The 20473-nt window shown below is 48.0% G+C and overlaps 1 protein-coding gene across 7 annotated transcripts in view; it reads right to left on the minus strand.

Moving 5' to 3' along the window:
* CSMD2 (CUB and Sushi multiple domains 2) overlaps positions 1–20473 on the minus strand; it is a 620269-nt gene that overhangs the window by 262268 nt on the left and 337528 nt on the right. For 6 of the 7 annotated variants that reach the window (XR_012512370.1, XR_012512369.1, XR_012512368.1 and 3 more), the window contains exons 11-12: positions 9307–9410; positions 5651–5763 (exon numbers count right to left, since the gene is read on the minus strand). The exons of the other annotated variant lie outside the window; for it this stretch is intronic. Coding sequence is in view for 3 of the 6 variants with exons in the window: in XM_074380476.1 (XP_074236577.1) it covers positions 5651–5763; positions 9307–9410 (217 nt within the window). In the remaining 3 variants the exon portion in view is untranslated. The remainder of the gene's footprint in view (positions 1–5650; positions 5764–9306; positions 9411–20473) is intronic. 7 annotated transcript variants of the gene reach the window in all.

Below are 20473 nucleotides of genomic sequence, written 5' to 3' on the forward strand. Positions count from 1 at the left end.
GTGTGTGTGTGTGTGTGTGTGTGTGTGTGTGTGTCTTTCTGTGTGTGTCTCTCTCTCTCTCTCCAGTGTGTACATGCACCCAGGAAACCTGTGCAAGGCCATGGTAAGAAGATGGCTGTCTGAAAGCCAGGAAGAAAGCCTCATCAGAAACCTAATTGGCCAAATCCTCGAACTTGGACTTCTAGCCTCTAGAACTGTGAGAAAACTGGGTGCTGTTCTGCCTTCTCTAGACACATGGCCTCCTATTCTTAAAACAGTACAACTGTCATCTTTACCCCAGGGGACATCATGCTGTGACAGTGATAGTATAGGAAAGATGGGCTGGCCTCCTATTACGGGGTGAACTGTGTCCCCCAAAAAGACATGTTGAAATTCTGACTCCTGGTACTTATAAACATGATCTTGAAAACAGAGTTGCTGCCAATGGAAACCATCCAGTTTTGGCATTTTGTTACGTCAGCAGACTATACAGGTGGGTTGGGTTTGAGACAGCTGAGAGGGAAGCCATATCAAAATGTGTAACAGGAAGACTGAAATGAAGTGGAGAACAGATGTGGAAGTCACCGGAGTTTGGGTTGAGGCTGAAACCATGGGAGTACATGTGATCAATGGCAGAAGGTTCTAGAATAAAAGGACTGAAGGCTGAGGACAGACCCTGAGGGGCAGTGGGGAAGCCATGGGGGAGCTGTGAAGGAGCAGCCAGAGAGGTAAAAGAAAACCAGGAGGCTGAGGTGACAGGAGCCCAGGGAGCAGAATGGGCAAGGACAGGGAGTCACATTGGGGTGCCAGGGACTCAACCCACCCACCTTTTTATAGTAGAGGGGGCTCTGAACCAGGAAGGTGTGAGAATGATGGGCTTTGCCCTGCAAATAGAAAGTCAAAGGTGGAAGGGACTAAAAGGTGGCCCACCTAATTTAGCCCCTGAAGTTCTCACTGAACCAGGTTCCGATGCAGTATGAGGCCTCCAGGTGGAAGGTTTGGCTGGAGAGAAACTTTGGTGATGCCCCCAGGGGAAGACACCATCTCTGTGCCAGGCAATGTGCAAAGAGCTTTAAGATCTCATGTCACTCTCATAACAATGCTCTAAGGTTGGCATCATGATTATTTCCATTGCACAAGTGGGGAAACTAAGGCTCAGAGAGACCACAAGCCTCTCTCAAGGTGACACAGCTGGGACCACACTGGAATTTACTAGGTCTGATGCAGTTCCAGAGTCTGTGCTATTTTCCTAGAACCCACTTCCTCTGTGCACAGAAACTGATGTAGTCCCTGTAGGTTAGCCATGTCTCTAAACACCAAGACTCTCCTTCCTAATTCGTCACAGCTCCAAGGAGAAGTCCTGCTGTCACCTAGTCCATGACCAGCATTCACATAGTGTATGCTTTTAGGCCACATCTAGGCTGCTAGCTATTATAATCACGGCATCCAGCATAGCACTGGTCACCTAACAAAAGCTTAGCCAATACTGGCTATGTGAAATGGGCAAATGAACTAGTAACAAAATCCCCAGCCTCTGGTGACATGGAATCTAGGCTCATGATACATGGTCTATTTGTTTGGGGCAAAAGTTTTGGCTTCTATAAAGATTTTAAATGGAATTGAAATTATATAACCTTGGGAGGCTTTTGGTACAGGGGGAAAATCCATGGGCTTCTGAAGCCAGGAAGACATGGGCTCAAATCGCAGCTCTGCTACTTCCCAGGCTTCTGTGTAACCTCAGGCAGATTACTTCACCCCTCTGGGTCTCAAATTCCTCATCTATAAAATAGCAGCCATTGTATCACTGTAAGCACTGAATGAGATGAAGTAATGTCTTTCAAACTAGTGGTTAGCTATGAATCCCCCTTTAAAAGAAGGCTAAAAAGAGCAAAAGAGAAGAAAGGAGAAGAAACAGAGGCAGGGTGGTCAGAACCCTCCATCCTGAGCATGCCCTACCCCACCATGGAGGTCTCTGGAGGGTACCCCACGTCTTTGCAGGACACTGTGAAAAGGCTGAGATAATGAACATAAAGCTCTGTCACATAGTAGGCTTTCAACAAGTGTTATGCCCCTTTCTTTTCCAACGAAATCACACCAAACGCATCTAATTCCTCTTTCCCACGTGAAAGTCCTTCAAGTATCTGGACACAGCTCTCAAGTCTCCGGAGTCTACTTCCTCCCCTGAATAAACATTGGGGGGGGGGGGTCATCAATATTTCTTATGGGAATTGGCTTAAATCCTCTCCTTCTCTACCCCAAGCTGAGGTTCCCACATCTAAGCTCAATTCTCTGGTGCCTGATCAGGGCAGGATAAAGCACAACCAACTTCCTGGGATAAATTCCAGTAGCTAATTTTTTTTTTTTTAAGTCTTAAATCATGACTTCATCTTTATTTCCACTTTATCTTATCCTACTAATTTAGCCACCGGCTCTACCCCACCCAGATCTTTCTGCAGTCTGTTTGCTGACTGGTGTTGTCATCCCTTTCACGTTCACGCTATTTATGTCTTATCTAAACTATTGGCAAAATATGGACAGATTAAGGGCATGCAGATGACATGGGATCATTCCTCCTTGCTTTTGGGAACATTCAGTGCTGAACATCCATAGAATTTCTGAAATGGGAGAAAACTTAGAACCTTCACATCCATCTCCATTCCCCTTTTCCAAAGTAGTGAGTGACAGGGCTTGGACCTGAATCAAGGTCTCCTGATGGTTTTGTCTGGTGCTCTTCTCATAGCACCACAGCTGCTTATGTGTAACTTTATGCACCAGAACGGCCCATTCATTGAACCACCTATGTACTGGCTCATTAGCTACTCACTAATTGCTTTGCAATTTCTTATGTTAACATTTCTTAATCTAACTCTCTTCACAGGACCCCTGTGACCCATGTTGTATTATTATCTCCATTTCACAGATGAAGAAACAGATATCTAGAAAGGTTCCATGACCTGCCACAGAGCCAGAAAGTAACAGAACCAGGATCTGCACTCAGAATCTGTCACCCCATAAGTATTTTCTGTCTGTTGCTCTGCCTTCCCTAGACACATGGCCTCCTAGTCTGATAAAATCTCAGTAGAGCTGTCATCTTTACCCCAGGAGACATCATTGTATGAAGTGTTAGTGTAGTATGGGCTGGCCTCCTATTATGGGGTAAACTGTGTTCCCCAAAAAGACATGCTAAAGTTCTGACTTCTGGTACTTATTATAAATGTGACCTCATTTGGAAACAGAGTCATTGCAAATGTAATCAAGTTAAGATGTGGGCATACTGGAGTCGGGAGGGCCCTTAGTCTAATATGCTGATGTCCTTATAAGAAGAAGACAGAGAGACACACAGGAACATGTGTGATGACAAAGGCTGAGACTGGAGTGATGCAGCTACAGCCAGGAAACAGCAAGGACTCACTGCCGCTACCAGAAGCTAGGAAGAGGCAGGGGAGGATTCTACCCAGAGTGGGAGCCATGGCCCTGCTAAGCCTTTATTTCAGGCTGCCAAGCTCTAGATCAGGGGTCCCCAAACTACAGCCCGCAGGCCGCATGCGGCCCCCTGAGGCCATTTATCTGGCCCCCGCTGCACTTCAGGAAGGGGCACCTCTTTCATTGGTGGTCAGTGAGAGGAGCACAGTATGTGGTGGTGCCGCAAAGCGCAGTGTCGCTCACGTACATTACTTCTGGTGACGTGGGGCGCATGCGTCACGGCTCTGGAAGCGCGTCATATGACGCACATCTGGTCTGCGGCTGCGGCGCCCCATATCACCGGAAGCAGTGTGAAATAACAGCAGAAGTAGGAAGAAAGGCAAAGCACTATAACCATTACTACACAGTACAATGGCCCCCATACTCCCCCAAATGTACGACAACATAATGGCCCCTATAACCTCCCTTTGCCCAAAAGTCTCCCCCCACATTACTACACACCGTGTTTCCCCTATTATAAGACCCTGTCTTATATTAATTTACCCCCAAAAGACGGGGGCTGTCTTATTTTTAGGAGGTGTCTTATAATAAGGGAAACATGCAGCAGGGGGCTTCCCACAGAAGAGGCCCATCGCTGCTGCAGATGTCCAGGACGCTGTATACACAGTGTCACAGGCTGATCACCGCCATCCCTGTATACAGCACTGGAGGCGGTGCTGGGCCTGTGACACTGTATACCGCTGTCTGGGATAGTGGAGGCAGCAGCGCTGGCTGTGAAGGGTTACACCTTGCATAGTCCGGCCCTCCAACGGTCTGAGGGACAGTGAACTGGCCCCCTGTGTAAAAAGTTTGGGGACCCCTGCTCTAGGTCATGAGAGAACAAATGTCCATTGTGTGAAGTCAGCCAGTCCATGAAAACTAATACACTTCCTGTGTACCCAGTCTGGAAACAGAGTACAGGTCCTGGAGCAGGAGGAGCCTATGATACACTAGGGATATGGTGTGTGAGCCGCACTGAAGGGACACCTTCTCCTCCCTATTCTCCCTGCCCCCACGGGAGCCCCTGTCTCCCTAGTAGCCACCTAGTCATTTTGAGGACTTCAGGCTCACTTGCATGACAAAGCCCTTCCTGATCCCCTTTCAGATGTTCCTGAAAGGATGTCTGCTCCCTTCTCTGTGCTCCCACTGGCACTGTCCAGGAAGCTCACTCGCATGCCACTTCATTTGCTTTCCCCTCTGTCTCACCACTAGAGCACAAGCCCCTTGAGGCGAAGCCTAAACTTGATGTGTCTGTCCCCCTTGCACTGGTCTAGTCTCTGGTACCAAAGAGGGGCTCAACAGTAACTTGTGGATGGCTTATCCTTCTGTCTTTGTAGGGATTGGCATTAGTCATTATCAGCCAAAGGAGCTTTGGAAGTGCACAGAAAGGTGATGTTGAGGGTATCTCTTGGGCCCGGGATTTGCAGTTTCCTTAATACTTATTCTAAGCAAGAGAGGAAGACTCTTGTCTGCATCTTTCTCAGGCCACCTACAGTGGTGTTTATTTGTTCCTAACCCTATGCACAGAGTCACTCACTCATCACATGATACCTAAATAGTGTAGCTTGGGAAGCTATTGTCCTCTCTAGAGATTTTAAAAATAAGCAAGGCCTCTTAAAAGTCTCCATGAACCAGGTATGAATAGGGGATGGAACTGAGGTGTGCATTTAATGCTGGATGCCTACCATTTTAAATGATTTATCTCAGATAATCCTCAAAACAACCAGAAGGTCCTCAGAACAAAGAAGGAGGCTGGGGTTCAGAGGAGTGGAATAACATGCCTAAGGGGGAGGAAGCTAGTGCAGGGCAGAACCAGGATCCCAGGGCCTGGCGTGGTGGCTCACGCCTGTAATCCCAGCAGTTTTAGAGGCTGAGGCTGGTGGATCATTTGAGGTCAGGAATTTGAGATTGGCTTGGACATGGTAAGACCCCATCTCTACTAAAAATAGAAAAATTAGCCAGGCATGTGGGCGTGCACCTGTAGTCTCCACTACCCGGGAGGCTGAGATAGGAGAATCACTTGAACCTAGGAGGCAGAGATTGCAGTGAGCTGAGACCCTGTTACAGCACTCCAGCCTGGGCAACAGAGTGAGGCTCTGTCTCAAAACAAACAAACAAACAAACAAACAAAAAACACCTCTGACTTCAAATCCAGACCCCGTCTCCAACTCCTAGTACACAGTTCATCTGGCTTGCCAAAAGCAGTTACCTTCGTAAGAAGCTTTGAATCCCAGAGAGCTGCCACTGCCATCAGTCTGGAAGAGTAGCCACATTTGATGATTGGTGCTGACAATGAGATCCGGGACCGATGTACCTGTCAGGCTGGCAGGAGAGAGATATTTAGAGGTGTGCTCTCCACCATGACACCCGAAGAGAATGAATGCCTGACAAATGATATCTAAAGGACTATCTGGGATCCAGGCCCACTCAGGAAAATTCTGGGCCCCTCCATGTTTCTGACATTGGAGGCCAGCAGCATGCTCTCCATGTGCTGGGAAGACTCATCCCATCTTCCCCTTGCCCATGGGTAGAATCTCAACTTTGACTCCCTCGCCCAGACCCTTGGGTTCACAAGGGAAATCTGTGTCCTTACTTGCTCAGGGGATAGGGATAGTTGGCGCCAAGTCTAATCAAGGGGGTGTCAACACTCTTGTAACTTTTGATCTCTTGTGTGACCTGTATTGCAGAAAAGACCACCCCCAACTCACCTCCTTGCTGTCTTTATGTGGGTTTCCCCTCAAGGAAACCTATTTCCCCAGTTGGAAGCCAAGCCATTCTTTCAATGAGGCATCTCCTTCCATTCCAGTATAAGGAACAAGGCTTAAAGTATAGCCATTATCTGAGGGCCACATTTCTTCTGAAGAAGGTTTAAGCATGGGTGGGGCGGGGGAATTCAATTCAGAATCCCAATCCCAAGCACCTACCCACATCAGATACTGTGCTTACCAATTTCCTACCCGTTATCTCATTTAATGCCCCTGTTGCCAGGAAGGCAGGGGTTGTCCACCCACAGTACAGATGAGAATATGAAAGTGCAGAATGGGGAGTGGCTTCCCCAAGATCATCTTGATAGAGTGGCAGAGCCAGGAGTCCCCTGTGCAGGCTGGGGTTTCCAGAAGAAATCCAACCTCATCCTTTTGTTGAGATCAGACAAATTTCCAGCATAGATGGAGGCAGGGGGTTGTGGGTGGGGGATAACTGAACTAATGAGTGCTAATCTTTGCTTCACCCAGGGTCTCAGAGCTTGGGAGGCTGTCAAGTTGGCTGCAGAGAGGTCATCACACCATAAAGGATATGGGAGTGGAGCTGGGATAGAGCACCTGGGACCCAACAGCTTGGCCTGTGTAATGTCCCCAAGCCTTGGCTCTGACAAGCTGAGTAAAACTGTGGCCAGGCCAGTGCTGGCTCCTGACTCTGGGGTGCTGATGAGTAAGGGAAAATGTTGGGACCCCTGCTTTTCCTCTGTTTGGCCCAATTACAATACCAGGCTCTGGCTCTGCCATTCATGTGCTGTGGGACCTTGGGCATGGGTTGAGCCTCTCTGGGCTTTTTCACTCTACGTTAACTGAGGGGATTGCATGGTATGATCCGCAATAGCCTTTTCAAAAGCTCTGATATTCTAAGGTTCTTTCTATGTCAAAGCACACTCGGATTGTGGGAGGAAAGACAGCTAGGATCCTCATCTCTTGGGCACAAAGTGCTGAGGCACCATACAGGTCAGTAAACTAGGGCAGAACATGAGTGACAGCGATGTACCACATGAGGTAAGTATGATGGCCAATTTTATGTGTCAACTCGACTATGCCACATGGTGCCCAGATATTTGTTCGAACCTTATTCTGGATGTTTCTGTGAAAGTGCATTTGAATGAGATGAACGTTGAAATCAACAGACCGAGTGAAACACATTTCCCTCTCCAAGGTATGTGGGCCTCATCAATCAGTTGAAGTTGTCTTTGAACTGGGACATCAGCTTATTTCCAGCTTTTGAACCTGAACTGAAACATTAGCTCTTCCTGGATCTTGAACCTACTGGCATCTGGACTGCAACTACATCACTGGCTATCCTGGATCTCTAGCTTCTCAACTCACCTGGAAGATCTTGGGATCTGTCAGTCTCCCAAAATCACATGAGACAATTTCTTACAACAAATTATCTGCCTATCTATCTAACTATCTATCTATCATTTAACTATCAATAATCTACATCTATTTATCATCTATCTGTGTATCATCTATCATCAATCAGTCAACCATCCATCACCTATTATCTACCTATCAATCTATCTATTTCTCTATCTATCAGTCATCTCTATCTCCTATCCTTCTGTTTCTCTGGAGAACCTTCACTAATACAGTGGATTAGGCAAGATAGGAAAAATGCCCTGTGGGCTCACGTTCCATTCCTTTGTCCAGAGAAACCCAAGTCCCAGTCATATCACCTGATTAAGTGGGTACATCGGATAAGATGAGTCATGTAACTGCCTGTATAGCATCATCTCCAGGTAGGTGTAGGGAAGTTGCAAGAAACACTCAGAAAGAACAGCCTCTGGACAAGCCAGCTGTTACTAAATGACCATTTCTCATTCAGCATTAGAACCATGAGGAGATATCCTGGAGCTAGTCTTGTTGGGAGGGAGTGTGGCATGAGACATTGTCCTTGGTTGAAATCAAAAGACATGAACTTGAGTGCTGGTTCTGCTATCAACCTTCTCTGAAACCTTTGGGCCTGTCTCCCCATCTGTTAAATGAGAATAATAACACCAGGGCTTAAGTGAGATAATTGATGCAAAAGTTTCCATCCCAGTGCCTGGGAGCATGGCAGGTGTTCAATGCTGCTGACTCTCCACCTCCTTTTTGGAAGGGAGATGGATGTGGTCAGGCCTGTCTGTCCCTTAAACTAAGCCACATGTCTTGAACAGAAGTATTTCCCAGCTTTTTTTTTTTTCTTTTTTTAGACAGGATGTCACTCTGTCACCCAGTCTGGAGTGTAGTGGCATGCTTTCAGCTCACTGCAGCCTCAACCTCCCAGGCTCAAGCTATTCTCCTGCCTTAGCCTCCTGAGTAGCTGGGACTACAGGCATGCACCACCACATCCAGCTAATTTTTGTATTTTTTGTATAGATGAGTTTTCACCATGTTTCCCAGGCTGGTTTAGAACTCCTGAGCTCAAGCAATCTGCCTGCCTTGCTCTCCCAAAGTGCTGGGATTGTAGCAATGCACCATCACCACACTTGGTCTTTTTCCTGGTTTTCAAGTCAGGCTACTGACGGTGGGTAAAGGAGAAGCTAAATGGCCCCCACGAGCACAGGCTGAACATAGTGGAATTCCATGACAGCTTGATATTCTCCTCTCCTTTGGCTGGAACACATCATACTCGTCTTTTTCAGTTCAAGAAGTATGGCCACTATGTCTATATGGTCCTGATTCTCTGAAACCATCCATTTCCCAGGGATTTCTGAGCCTGCAGAAAGGTTAGCAACTCATTTTCATTATCTCTGTCTGAGGTCAGGCTGCCATGGCTGGATGTGGTCCAGAGTAAAAACTGTCAGGGTGGCAGCATCAGGGTCTGCATGGAAGTAGCCAGCCAGTGGAAGGCTCCAGGTTCAGCCACAAAACCTCCATCTCCCTTTCCCCCTAAGAGACTGCTCATTCTGTTCATGTTTCATATAAATTCCCAGTGAGAAAATGCCCAGTGCTCTTTTCCCCTTGGTCAGGGTAGAGAGAGGTAGAGGGATTACTGCTGAAACTAGGAACATTGCAGGATACTGTCTTTGCCACAGCATGGTCTAGGGACCAGGTAGGACTCCATAAACCCCACCCCACCAACTCCTGCCCTTCAAACAACACACCCCACTGCACTTACATGTAGAGAACTGTCTTCTGGTCCCCATCCTGACCACCATCCCCGACCGTCAGGGTGTCATAACCCCTCTCCAAATCGAACTCCTCAAAGGCGAGCTTGATCACCTGGGGAGGAGGCACAGGGTTAGGAGCAGACAGGGCTGCGAGGAAGCCTTCCAAAAGCCTTGAGGGGAGGAAAGATTTTCTGTGCTATGTCCCAATGCCCAGAGTCACTGGTGACACCATCCTACACAAACTGATAATTTCTGTGCCATTTTAATGAGTGTGAACTATTTTTCTCTAGGCCATGCAGTCTCCAGGGCCCACTGATGTTTCTGAAGATGTTCATGGCACATCTGGCCAATTCCGGGGGCTGTAACAGCAACCGGGCACATCTGGCTGACAGCGAGATGATTAGACTCTTTCTTCATGCTTTAATGCACAGAAATCCCGGTGGGCTTGTTGGCAATTTTTCAGGCCACATGTGGAATCTCAGCTCTCTTACCCCCAGGGACCTGCAGAAGTTTCTCTCATCCTCTCCTCTGCCTGCTTTTCTCCATCCTTTTTGTTTGCTTATTTGTTGAATAAATGAAATGTTCTCAGAAAGAGATTTCAACAAGATTTCTCCCTCTTGTTTTAATCCTGCCTTCTACAAATATTTACTAAGCACTCACCATATACCAGGCTGGGCGGTGGGGTTTCCACAGTGAGCACGACATGGTCCCTGCCTTCAGTGAGAAGGGGAGACAAATGCAAACTGATAACAATGGTACTGGGATGGGATAAATGTTACAAGGGGGCTGTGGGAGTGGAGAAGGGCCTGTGGTTCACTCAGCTGGAGTCAGGAGCAGGCACTACTAGAGATTGGGGTATCTGAGGAAATTCTGAAGGCTACTGATGACCCTGCCAGGCCAAAGGGGGATGCTGGGAGAGAGAGGGAGGCAGACGCTCTGGGAAGGGGTCAGGTGCACAAGGCCTGAGTTATGGCAGAGATGTAACATTCCAGAACAAATTATTCAGTGTCTGCAGCTATCAGATCTACAAACTGAGCATACCTGCTAGCTGCCTGGTATTGGTGGGGATAATGTGGCTGGGTCTTCAGTGCAAGGAGGTGACTTGGGAAGGTCTAGGATTGGAAAAGTTTGCCTAGAGCTTGGTTCAAAAGGTCTCATACCTTCACCCTCCAAAATTAGGTTTTATCCCAGGGGAGGAACAGTTTTAAATTGTGGGTGATGGGGATGCATGGGTGTTTAAGAAAATGCCAGTGTGGCAGTATGTGTGGAACTGACTGCAGGAATGAGGCTGGTGGTGAGGATGGTTGTAGGCTTTTGTAGTAGTGCAGGTGAGCGATGGAAGAGCAGCAGTGTGGATGAAGAAGAGGGCAGGTCCTAGTGATATTTAGGGCTTGGTGACAGGATGCAGGTGGTGCTGAGGGGACAGAAATATCTGGCTTGGGCAACTGGATGGGTGAGGGATGGTGCCATTCATAAGGACAGGACACACAAAGACACACACTCTTCACGTCTAATTGGTATCTCTTTTAGTCTGTTTCAGTCTGGTTTTAATCTGATGATGACCTTCATTCTCCCAACAGGGAGACTGAAGTTGCTCCTTTGCTTTCTGTTCTACGACTAAAGGAGTATATAATTTCCGTGGATATTTTTTCCTAGTTGTGGCTGGCACCTTCTGCAGGTTTCCTCCATCCAAACCAAACAGTCTGGCACCTACATCCTGCCAGAGACCCTGCAAAGCCTCACCCCAAGGTACTTTCTCAAGTATACCAGAGGCAAATTGACACTGCCCTCATTCATGAGCCTGCGTGTTGTCTATGCAGGGCCCCTCTGCAGTGGCATGAGAGTCACAGAAAGGTGCATCTCTGGATAATAGCATCTGTAAGCACTTCAGTGGGTCTACAGATAGAGAAGAGGAAGTGATTGTCTTTGACTGGGAGAAAGGCTAAAGGAGGCTTCCTAGAGGAAATGAAACCCAGGCTGAGTTTGGAAGACGAACTTGAGTTCAACCAATGGATATGGAAGGGCAAGCAACCCAGGCAGAGGGAAGAGCAGGGTCTTGGAACAGGGTGACTTGTCCAGAGAGGTCTAACTACTGTGTAGTTATTTAAGGGAGGGGGAGGTGGAGGGTGGGGATATGAGAGAAACAGGAGGAGTCAGATTATGAGAAGCTGCCTGTCATGCTAAGAATTTTGGGCTTTGTCCTAAAGTCAATGAGGAGTTATGGAAGTGTTGGCAGTAAAGGCATGACATGAGATTTTTGTTCGAGGAGCAGCAGCATTGAGAGGAGCCAGGAGCCCAATTCCTGACTTTCAACTAGGTGAGATTGGATGTGGGCCTGTAGCAAGGTCCAGGTAAGGTGGGATGTGAGCCTGTAGCAAGGTCCAGGTGAGGTTGGATGTGAGCCTGTAGCAAGGTCCAGGTGAGGTGGGATGTGAGCCTGTAGTGAGGTCCATGTTAGGTGGGATGTGAGCCTGTAGCAAGGTCCAGGTGATGTGGGATGTGAGCCTGTAGCAAGGTATAGGTGAGGTGGGATGTGAGCCTGTAACAAGGTCCAGGTGAGGTGGGATGTGGGCCTGTAGTAAGGTCCAGGTGAGGTGGGATGTGGGCCTGTAGTAAGGTCCAGGTGAGGTGGGATGTGGGCCTGTAGCAAGGTCCAGGTGAGGTGGGATGTGAGCCTGTAGTAAGGTCCATGTTAGGTGGGATGTGAGCCTGTAGCAAGGTCTAGGTGAGGTGGGATGTGGGCCTGTAGCAAGGTCCAGGTGAGGTCCTGGGCATTCCCACCGGGGCAGCCCATTCATGACCCTTACTTACGCAGGCTCTTCCGCATCCCTGTCGCTGCCCTAGCGCATTTCTCCTCATCTGTGAGCCTGAATTGTCTTAGTTCTCTCTGACTAACCTTGACAAGGGGAGCATCTGCTGCTCAGCTCCTTCCTCTTGTCTGTTTTAGCACTTACCTGCTGGACTTTGATGGGTCTGTTCACTTATTCCTCCACTACACCATGAACTCCTGGAGGGCAGGGGTCAGGCCTCACTGCCTCTGTACCAGTTCCTGTCAGTGGGTCAGGCCCATGCCAGGGGCTGACAAGATGTCGACTGGGAGAACATTTTCCAACCTTTCCTGCTTCTCTAGCATGGATGGATTGCTAGGCTCTCAGACCCCTCACAGTGGTTACCATCTAGAGCAAAGCTTAGCCAACTTTTTCTGTAAAGGGCCAGATAGTAAATATTTTCCCCTTTGTGTCATGCAATCTCTGTCACAGACATTCAGCGCTGTTGATGTAGCATGAACATAGCCATACACAATATGTACATGAATGGGCGTGGCTGTGTTCCAATAAAACTTTATTTACAAAATGAGCAAAGAGCTGTATTTGGCCTATAGGCTGTAGTTTGCTGATCCTTGTTCTAGGAGATTCTTCAAGACAATCATAGTCTTTGATCATCTTCTCTTATGAGATTTCATCACTCCGAGAGCTGATACCTACAATATGCTCAATTCTGTTCTGAACACTTTACACACATCAACTCATGAGAAACACAGCACAGTAGCTACTTTGAGTACCTCCATTTTACAAATGGGACAGGCTAGGCACAGAATTGAGGCAACTTACCTGAGGTCACACAGCTAAGTGGCAGAGCCAGGACTCCCACCAGGCAGCCAGAGGCCCAGGCTCTCTGTCACTCTGCTCTGCTGCCTGATGGTGTTCCAGCAAGGTCACAGGTCCCACAAGGTAGAAACTATGACTTAAGCCTGTTTTCTTGCAAATCTTCCTTGAGCTTTTTTTCTGGGTCCTAGCAGGAGGTCAGCAAAGAGTTGCTGCATATACAACACCACAAGGTAGGTGGTGTCTTCTGCAGGAGGAAGGGCCTGGGCTCTGCAGGGACTAAGGGTCCTGGCTGCATATTCTCACCACATCTGCCCCTTCCAGCCAGCCCTAGGGCAGAGGACACTGCTCACCCAGTCACCTCCAAAAAAGGGAGTGTATGATTATTAGGCCTATAATAGGAAAATATTGCTTTGAAGGCCAGAACCCAGAGCTATAAAATGATTCACATCACTGGTTAGAGCTGCCATTGACGTGAACCACATTTCAGAGTGCCGACTCTAACGCAGGAGCTAATCACACAAGAAGAGTGTTCAATGTACACAATGCTGCAGTTTTAGGACGAGCCCCTAGTGCACAATGTACTGGCATTCTCCTTTTTTCTCCCCTTTTTTTCCTCCTCTGCTTTGGCCTTTGTTTAAAGACAGGCTCCTATAATGACTCATTAACTAACATGCAGATCAATCAAGCTCACAAAGCGCCTTTCGGAGGCAGGAGAAATGGCAGCACATGAAATAGGCATGATCAAAGAGGCACATTTGTATACAGCTCAGACACCCAATTTAAACCCATTAGATAAATGAATAAACAAACCCATCATCTAGGACATAATTACTGTGCACCTGCCATGTGCCAAGCCCAGAGCTAGCCGCTTCCCATAAGTTATCTTGCTTGCCTGACAATTTAGAGCAGAATCTAAATGCAGAGGACATGGCACTGATAGTGAGTGCTGGAGGAGTGCAAAGAGGAAAGAGATGGAAGGGCATCCATGGAGGAGGTGGGCCTGGGCCTGGTGGGATGGAGAAGGGTATGTGTGGGCTCAGCCCAGGCTACCTGGTGAGCAGTGAAGGGCTAAGGAGGGTGGGAGAGGAAGAAGAGCCTGGCTGAGTCTGCAGATGATTCTACCTGCAGCCAGAGCAGGCAGTCTAGACTTCATGGTCAAGTTGATGGGAAGCTATAATTCAGTGTGAAGGGAGGACTGGAGGCAGAGAGACCAGTGGGAGGCTGATGCAGGGTCCAAGAGCATGAGGAGAATTAGGGGGACCCTGAGTCTGTATTCATGACAGAGGGTAGGAGGAGGGAGTCTGGGAGACCAGAGCCCTTCAAACACAGCCACTTTGTCCTGAGAATCGTGGGGGATGGAGTGGGACCCTGGAGGACATCCACTGGAGGCCCTGGAGAACATTCCCTCTTTGCTATGTGCTGTCCAGGATCAGACCAAAGACAGGGTTCCCAGTGCTGCCAGCCCATGATCGATGCCTGCACGAGGCAGGAGAGGATCTTCCAGCTCAGGGGAGTTTTGCGGGAAGCTGGAGTCTCAGGAGATGTAGATTCAGGCTGTTTTGTTTAAGGACTGCTTTGCTACAACACCCTCCTGACTGGGCTCTCTGTCTCTGCCGCCCATCCTTCACTACGTACCGAATACTCTCAGTGCCTCCCTATCTCCTAGAGCAGGGGTTGGAAAACTAGCTCTTAGACCAAATCTGTCCTATAGCCTATTTTTATATGGCTCTTACAGTTAAGAAGGATTTCTACACATTTCATGAGTAAAAAACCAAAACTTACATCATAGAAGAATATGCAATAAAAATCTTACACGGACTTTAAAGCCTAAAATATTTATTGTCTAGCTCCTTGTAGAAAAAGTTTGCTGATGGCTTCTCTAGAGCAATGGTTTTCAAACTGGGGTCCCAGGCACCCCAGGGTTCCATAAAGGTACTCTAGGGACAACCCACTAGGATGGAAGAGGAGCCAGAGTAGGCAAGGCTCTGCTTACACCAAAACAGTTCCATTCTGATCTAGTTCATATTTGGGAATGCTTTGAACAACATGGATAGTGGGTTACTTAATGTCCCTTCCTCCATTTATTTCTCCCTAGCAGAACACTGACTTTGCTGAGAGTGTGATAATGTACCTAGCCAACCTCAGAGCTAAGGGTGGCTATGTGACAGAGTTCTGGGCAATGAAACATGGTTTGAGGAGTCCTCAGGGCATTTCCTCATCCTTCTCCTTGCTTTTCCTGGAATACAGATGTAAGGACAGTGAGGGGGCAGCTTTCTTGTGATCATGAGGATGAGAACCACATGCAAAGCAGCAGAGGGAAAAATAGAAGGAGCATGAGACCCGGAGGGAACAAACCCTGGACCTTCTGCCTCTGGACCTTTGGTGTGTGAAGAAAATAAACCATGGGTGGTTTTCTGCACCTCCCAGCCAATAACAACCTCATTGCTACAGGTTATATTAACAGGCGCTCAATACCACTGAAGAGTTTGCCAACTCTTGACCCATAGGATAGACAGCATCTTGGCTTGGAAACTGTGGGCTTTGCAAGGCCTGCCCCTGCCACTTCCTGGCTAGCTAGAGGCCCCTCCACAATGCTGTCCTCCAGCCTTACCTTCCATATTTCTCCTCAGAGCATTTCTCTGAGCTCCTGAGGGCTGACTTGGCCCACCCAGCCTCAGTTTACCAATGTTGCTACCAGTGTAGCTATTAGCTCCATGAAAAGAAGGGAACTCACTTTTCCTAGGCACAGCTTGAGCCATGATTTCTTTCAGGGTCTTGCTGAGACCCTAGGAAAGGGCTGGAGAATTAGCTCCTGGGGTGAAGAGGGGAGGCCAGTGGGAAGGCTGAACACCTGAACCCCCAGGAGTTCAAGGACAGAGGCCTCCAGCAGGGAATGAGAAGGGTCAGAGGTTCTGGAACTTTGGTCACTACCTCAGGTTTCATTTTGGTAGTTCTGAGAGCAGTAAGTTCTTTCACTCATTCTTTTATTCACTGAGTCATTCAACAGTTACACACTTGCCAAGTGCTGGGCTTTGGAGGGGCACTGGCAGGCAAGATAACATGGCCACGGCTCATAAAGACCTCAAAGTTTCTAGAGCAGGCGTCCCCAAACTACGGCCCACGGGCCACATGCGGCCCCCTGAGGCCATTTATCTGGCCCCCCGCCGCACTTCAGGAAGGGGCACCTCTTTCATTGGTGGTCAGTGAGAGGAGCACAGTATGTGGCGGCCTTCCAATGGTCTGAGGGACAGTGAACTGGCCCCCTGTGTAAAAAGTTTGGGGATGCCTGTTCTAGAGAGCTTCACAGCAGACCCTGAGTACATAGAATACAATGCAGTGTAGGCCGGGAGCGGTGGCTCACGCCTGTAATCCCAGCACTTTGGGAGGCCGAGGTGGGTGGATCGTGAGGTCAAGAGATCGAGACCATCTGGTCAACATGGTGAAACCCCGTCTCTACTAAAAATACAAAAATTAGCTGGGCATAGTGGTGCATGCCTGTAATACCAGCTACTCGGGAGGCTAAGGCAGGAGAATTGCTTGAACCCAGGAGGCGGAGGTTGCGGTGAGCTGAGATTGCGCCATTGCACTCCAGCCTGGGTAACAAGAGCGAAACTCTGTCTCAAAAAAAGAAAAAAAAAAAAAAGAAGAATACAATGCAGTGTGATGAGTGCTCAAATCAGGGAAGCATGGATGGGGAAACAGGAAGGGCACAAAATCCTGGTGAGCAAGCGGACAGAGGGGCAGGGTTTGTCTTCAGCAGCAGAGAGGGTGTGTGGGGATACCATATGGCCACAGCCAGATCTCAGGGAGGGGAAATGCCAGCACATGATGTGAAGTGGAGTCAGCTGTAAAAGGGAAAGGAATGAGGCTTTGGACTTGAGGAGGCCATGAAAGAGTCCCCCAGACACGAGGAGGGGCTGTGAAGGCACATGGGAAATCTCTGATTGCAGGTGTCTTGCACAGGGCCTGGCACAGAGAGGGTGTGAGTAAATGTTTGCTGAATGAGTAAGTGAGTGAACAAATGGGCCAACGAGTATGTCCCTGACATTTGCTCTAGCTGCTGATCACTTGCCTGGAGAATTATTTCTCAATTCCTCAGGTCTACAAAGGGAAGAATGACAGTGATAATCCCCAAGGAGTGAATAATCAAAGCGCTGTTATCTTTGGCTTTGAAGTTCATGAAATGAGCTTTCCTTTCCCTCTTCCTTCCATGCTCCCTCCCTCTCCCTCCCATCCTCATTCTCTCTCTCCTGTCTCACTTTTCATTCTTTTCTAGCAAAGGTGGATTAACCTTCCTGATCAAATCAAGGGAGGCTCATGTGCAAATTGGATCACATGTTTTGTGTTCATACTGAGAAGCTGCAAAGAAAGACAGATGTGTGCAGGTAGGGGGCATTGAGGCGGGTGTGGGTTTCAGTCCTGATGATGTCTTTGTTCTTCCACGAGGCTGAGCTGAATGGTCCTAACAAGAGGAGGCCCTGGACGAAGAAGGCCTGAACCTCAAGCCCGATATGGGTGGAGCCATCCCAGAGGAGCTCCTCCTCCAATAATCACTCTTATGTTCAAACATTGCTGAGCTGTTTCTCTGTGCCCAGCACTGTGCGAACTATGGAAGAAATAAACAAAGTGCTATCCTTGCTTTCAGGGTGCTCAGGAGCTGTGGGAGAAATAGATTCTAGATGCACAAAAACAAAAGGTGCTGATAAAGTGCTACAGGAACAGGAAAGAGCAACACGTGATAAATCAGGAAAGCTTCTCAGAAGAGGGGGTGTTTGGACTGTATCTTAAAGGGGGACAGCAATTGGCCTGGAGGAGAAGGGAAGGCACACTGGGACCAGATGTGCCCAGACAGGTCTTAAAGGGCCAGGTGGGTGTGTGAACTTGAGTCCAGTGTGACTGAAGCTGGAGCTGCCCAAAGGGAGAGATGGGGTGGGGGGCCATTCTGTGCTTTGCTGGGAGTGGGAGTTGCATTGATCTCCAGTAAGACTGTAAGTTCTTCCTGTTCCCATAGTGCAGAGGTGCACAGCCCATAGGTGCTCAGTTCACGCCAGTGTCTTGACAGGTTCTTGGCCATTTCTGATGAAATTTGGGAAAAAATTATTGTAGGTAGACATGAATTACTGTTAGATTAATATTATAAGGACTGAGATCACCCAAATGCCCAGGTAAGGTTAACATTGCCTGAGGACAACCCGGTCGAAGGGAGGGCCTGGAGGCTGCATGTGGAGTAGGCCTGCATCACTTGCTTGAGCCTTCCTTCCTCTGTTCCTTGAATCTATCAAGTTTCCAGGAGGATGAATCGGGGTGTTTTTATTTGTCTTACTCCTAGTTTATTGAATATAGACATATCCTTAACTTGCCTCTCCAGTAAGACTGTAAGTTCTTCCTGTTCCCATAGTGCAGAGGTGCACAGCCCATAGGTGCTCAGTTCACGCCAGTGTCTTGACATAGTTTCTTGGCCATTCCTACACCATAGCACTCTTGCTTCTCTCTGTTGGCCTCCTTATTACCCTTGGAGGGCCCTAGTCCCTGGGACATTCCTAGCTCCTTGCCACACACAGGTAGCAGAGGTCCTGCAAGGGAGATATAATTCTAGGAATGATCCTCTTGTGCAGGTGCCAGGAATGCATCATAATTATTCCATGTCTATGAGCAGACCAAGGGGACACATGTGCCTCTTACACTCCCAGAAGCAGACCTTTCAGCCCCTTCTCACAACAGCATCTTTCTCCCCCTGCTCCTTGTAAAGGAAGCCCTGCATTCCCAATCCCATCGCCCTCTCATTCCAGAATCTCCCTTCTGTCACCATCCCTGTTCTCCTATACCTTCACTCTCTCCCTCTTTGCTTCCTTTTTCCTAAGCCTACAAATAAGTAACCCCAGACTTTCTATCTTACGTCCCTCACATGCTACTGCCCATCCTGGCCTCCACAGCCTCACCTCCCATTCGTTTGCTTCCCACACCACTTCTGTCTGTTGCTGCCCCTAGAGCTTCACTAAAAGGTCTTCTTCCAAGGCCAAAGCCAATGGTATCTTTCTAGCACTTTTCCAACAAGACATTTTTCATCGTTGCCATGATCAGACATGCCCTAGTTGGAAACTCGTCCTGCCTTTGCATCACGATTCTCCTCCCGCCTTGGCAGACTGCTCCTTCTCTGTTCTTTCACTAGATCTTGTTCTTTCTCCTGTCAGATCCATTCTGAGTTTTCTTATTCTCTCAGGTCTTTCCGAGAAATGTTGTCCATTCCTTAGGCTTCTATTCTCACCCATGTGCTCAGATAATACCCAAACCTCTCTCTTAAACCCACATTTATCCAGAATTTCCAACCAGTATATCCAAATGCCACTGAATGAGCTACAGACACTCCAGATGCACCATGTTTCCCTTCTGACCCCTGCAAAGCATGTTCTTCCATTTGTATTTCCTTTTTAACTCTCCCACTGGACCAAGCCACTGGACCAAGCCAGAAAGCACTAAGTCATCATTCATCTGCTCATGGAATAAATATAGACCAAGTACCAGTACCTACTATGTGCCTGGAACTGTGTTGGTCACTTGGAATATAACATTGAATAAGACCTCTCTTTCTCCCTCAGCTCCCACATCCAATCAGCTACCAAGTCCCACTCCATCTCCTAAATCTCTCTCATCTGTTTCCCCCTCCAAATTTCCAAAGCCTTGGTGGATGCCCCCATTTTTCCTACTTGAGTCAACTGCTTCATCCTTCTAACTTCTCTTGCCCCTTCCAGTATCCACCTGTAAATTTCTCCATTGCTACTAGAGTAATTTTCCAAAAACTCAGATCTTCTGCCATTGCTTTAGTTCAGGAGACAGAGTGACCCTTGTTCTTCCCAGGCTCATTCCACGGAGGTCAAGCCCAGCCCCTTTCATCTACTCTGAGACCTTGTTCCATCCGGCAGCACACCCCAAGCTATGTAAGTGCATGGGCTTTGGAGCCAGGAAGACTGAGTTTAAATCCCAGTTCTGCCTCTTACTGGCTCTGTGCTGCAGCTGTTTCCTAACCTTTAACTTTTCCATGATTCAGTTTCTTTGACTACCAAATAGGCCTATTAAAATCAAATTCATTGTCCTATTAAAGGAATGAAATAAAATCATTCATATAGAGAGCTTAGCTTAGTGCTTGTCATGGGACAGGTATACAATAAGAGCTACTATTGTTGCTAACAACAGTCTAACACTGCTAGCCTTAGCAATCTGTGTTTTGAGATAAAACCCAAACTTCTTGGCTAAGCATGTGAGCTCCATGGTCTGAATCCTGCTTATCTTTCTGTCCGTACCTGCATCCAGGCATGTTGAATTACTTCCAGTTCTAAGGGGCTGTTCCAAACCTCAGTGCCTTTATACCCGTGTCTTCCCTGAGATACTGATTTCCAAGCCTACCAACCCTTCAAGACTCTGCTGACATGCCACTTCCTTTGTGAAAACTTCCCTGACCTCCCAGTTAGCAGCTCTTCCCTGAGTTTTCCCATAGCTCTCTGGACAGGCCTCTATCAGCACTTATCTGCATTCTAGCTTTTTTTCTTTATTAAAAATTTTAATTTATAGA

The sequence above is a fragment of the Saimiri boliviensis genome, chromosome 11 (assembly GCF_048565385.1).
Source record: "Saimiri boliviensis isolate mSaiBol1 chromosome 11, mSaiBol1.pri, whole genome shotgun sequence".
NCBI lineage: Eukaryota > Metazoa > Chordata > Mammalia > Primates > Cebidae > Saimiri > Saimiri boliviensis.